Consider the following 2,459-nt stretch of genomic DNA (forward strand, 5'->3'; position numbering starts at 1 on the left):
AAAGTGGGACGGCAGATGACATCAAGGCTAAAGAGGGGCACAGAATGGATGACTCAAGCCACGAACACCATCAACGAGTGCTGCCAGATACAAGACATCAGGAGAGGCAGGGATTGGGTTGTGGTCGATGATGAACTCGGAGAGTATACAACAGTGAAGGCAACATTGGGTAGAGAATGTCGCAACTGGCCACTTGGAGCTACAGACGCTGAAATTGAAACCCTGATAGAATAGCATAGCGAACATGGGGATGCTGTGATCTCCACGGATGGATCAGTCAACAGAGGAGTCAAATCGGGCTGGGCCTTCAGTGTCAGAGTTGATGGGGTAGTAATGAAAGAGCAAAGTGGAGCAACTGCACTGACAACATCAAGTATGTGTATGGAGATAAAAGCCAAAAGTGAAGCTCTACACTGGATCAAGAACACAAGCCATCAGCGTGCAGTAATCATTACTGACTCAATGAGCACACTACATAAGGTACAGAAAGGGATGCTGTGTGTGGACTGGAAGGCAACGATCAGGGAGAGCAGCCTGGAAAGAGTGGCCTGGATCTTCTGCCCGGGTCATGCGGGGGTAAACGGCAACGAGAGAGCATACAAGCTGGCTGGAGAAGCAAACGTGGGAGGGAATTTGACACTGGACTCACCAACCGTCCTAACCGCTGTAAGGGAAAATTTGAGGAGGAATAGGGCAGATAGCGGTTCTCACACTCTAGGGAGATTGAAGGAGAAGGGGATCCAAAGAGGAGAGGGGAAACACAGCCATCTGTGCGGACCAGTCCGACGGATCTCCAACCAGATCGTGTTGGAGACTAAGTAGACAGACTCTGGGATGGATCCTGAAGAGGTGGGGAGAGCAGAGATGGACATGTTCCGACTGCAGTGACCCCAACACAGTGGACAAATAAGACAAGTGAGTAGGGTAACTACTAAAACGACGACCTCGAGATCGACCCCCCACCCTATGTGAGTGTATTTGTATGTGTGTGTGTGTGTGTGTGTGTGTGTGTGTGTGTGTGTGTGTGTGTGTGTCTAAAGTAACAATTTCCTTGTGTTCACACAGGACCAGGCCAGATCCCGTTATCCCGAGCAGACAGCCTGTCCGGGGACGAGTACGCGTCCCTGACCAGCCAAGGGTCGCCCCTCCCCATCCGCCGCGCGGCTTCCACTCAAACGCCTGCTCTCCCACCGCGCCTATCTCGCCACGCCTCCTCTGAGAACGCCCCTTTCTTGTACAGCTATCAGCACGAATCTCATCCCGACCTCGCTGGCCGCGTATTGGCCGGGGGCGGGGCTGTGGGCGGAGCGAGCGGAACTGTGGCGGGCGGGATGCCTCTATCTACCTCACAGACTTCGCTCCCTTTAGCTAAACACAGTGGTGAGACTTCCTCCTCTTCCAGAGCCACGGCCGGACGCTTGCGTGACCTTCACCTCATGCGCAAACCATTACACATCCCATACAGTGAGTTTGAGCCCTACAAAGCTGACATGCGCAAACGCGTTGAATTAGCGCGTGCAAACGGGCTGGACGGACTCCTCAGCGTTCATATCATGTCCGGGCAGGGTCTGAAATCTTCCAAAACGAGCCTGAGAGACCTTTACTGCGTCGTTGCTGTAGATTCACTGAACAAAGCGCGCACAATGATCCGCACGGGGGCTATCAACTTCGACTGGGATGAAGCTTTCGACATCGAGGTGGAGGACTCTAAGGAAGTTTCTTTCCTCATCTACCATTGGGATCCTAACTATAAGCATAGGCTTTGCTTCCACGGGTCTGTTCTCCTACCGGGCTATGTCCACGGGGGTCACAAACGATACGTTGCCATCAAACTAGAGCCAAAGGGAATCTTATTTGTGACTCTTCTGTACAAAGAGCCAGCCGTATCGCTACAGCGCTTGCCCTCTCTCAAGAAAAACGCCATGTTTGGAGTGGAACTGGAGGCCATTATTGCCAGGGAGAGTTCGGGCTTGAACGTGCCCCTTTTGGTACATAAGTGTGTTCACGAGGTAGAGCGCCGAGGATTGGATACGGTAGGTATCTACCGCCTGTGTGGCTCGGCTCGTCGCAAGGCTATGTTGAGAGAAGCTTTTGAGAGCAACGCACAGGCTGTGGATCTTTCTCCAGACAATGTCTCCGACATTCACGTCATCACAGGTAGGCGCTATGTACATCTATATTTCATTAAGACTGGAGCTTTCATATTACGTGTAATAACCTAAATCTCTTCATATTATTTCTCTTTCAAATTCGACCCTTCGTTGTCCTTTTTTGTGGTTTGTTTGTTTAATGGGGATTGTCTTCTGTTTTTAGTGACTTGTTATTTCCTTGTTGCAGTTTTAAAAAAGCAATTTGGGTTTGTTTTGTTTTTCATTTCTTCTTTTTTTTCTTCTTCTTCTTCCTCTTTTTTTGCTATTGTGTGTGTGTGTGTGTGTGTGTGTATGTGTGTGTGTGTGTGT

At 50.3% G+C, this 2,459-nt stretch overlaps 1 protein-coding gene across 1 annotated transcript in view; it reads left to right on the plus strand.

Annotated features, from left to right (window-relative positions):
- LOC101864642 overlaps positions 1 to 2,459 on the plus strand; it is a 15,246-nt gene that overhangs the window by 6,371 nt on the left and 6,416 nt on the right. The window contains exon 2 of the mRNA XM_035971358.1: positions 1,072 to 2,157. Within this exon, the coding sequence (XP_035827251.1) occupies positions 1,072 to 2,157 (1,086 nt within the window). The remainder of the gene's footprint in view (positions 1 to 1,071; positions 2,158 to 2,459) is intronic.

This window comes from Aplysia californica, unplaced genomic scaffold (assembly GCF_000002075.1).
Source record: "Aplysia californica isolate F4 #8 unplaced genomic scaffold, AplCal3.0 scaffold00423, whole genome shotgun sequence".
Classification (NCBI taxonomy): domain Eukaryota; kingdom Metazoa; phylum Mollusca; class Gastropoda; order Aplysiida; family Aplysiidae; genus Aplysia; species Aplysia californica.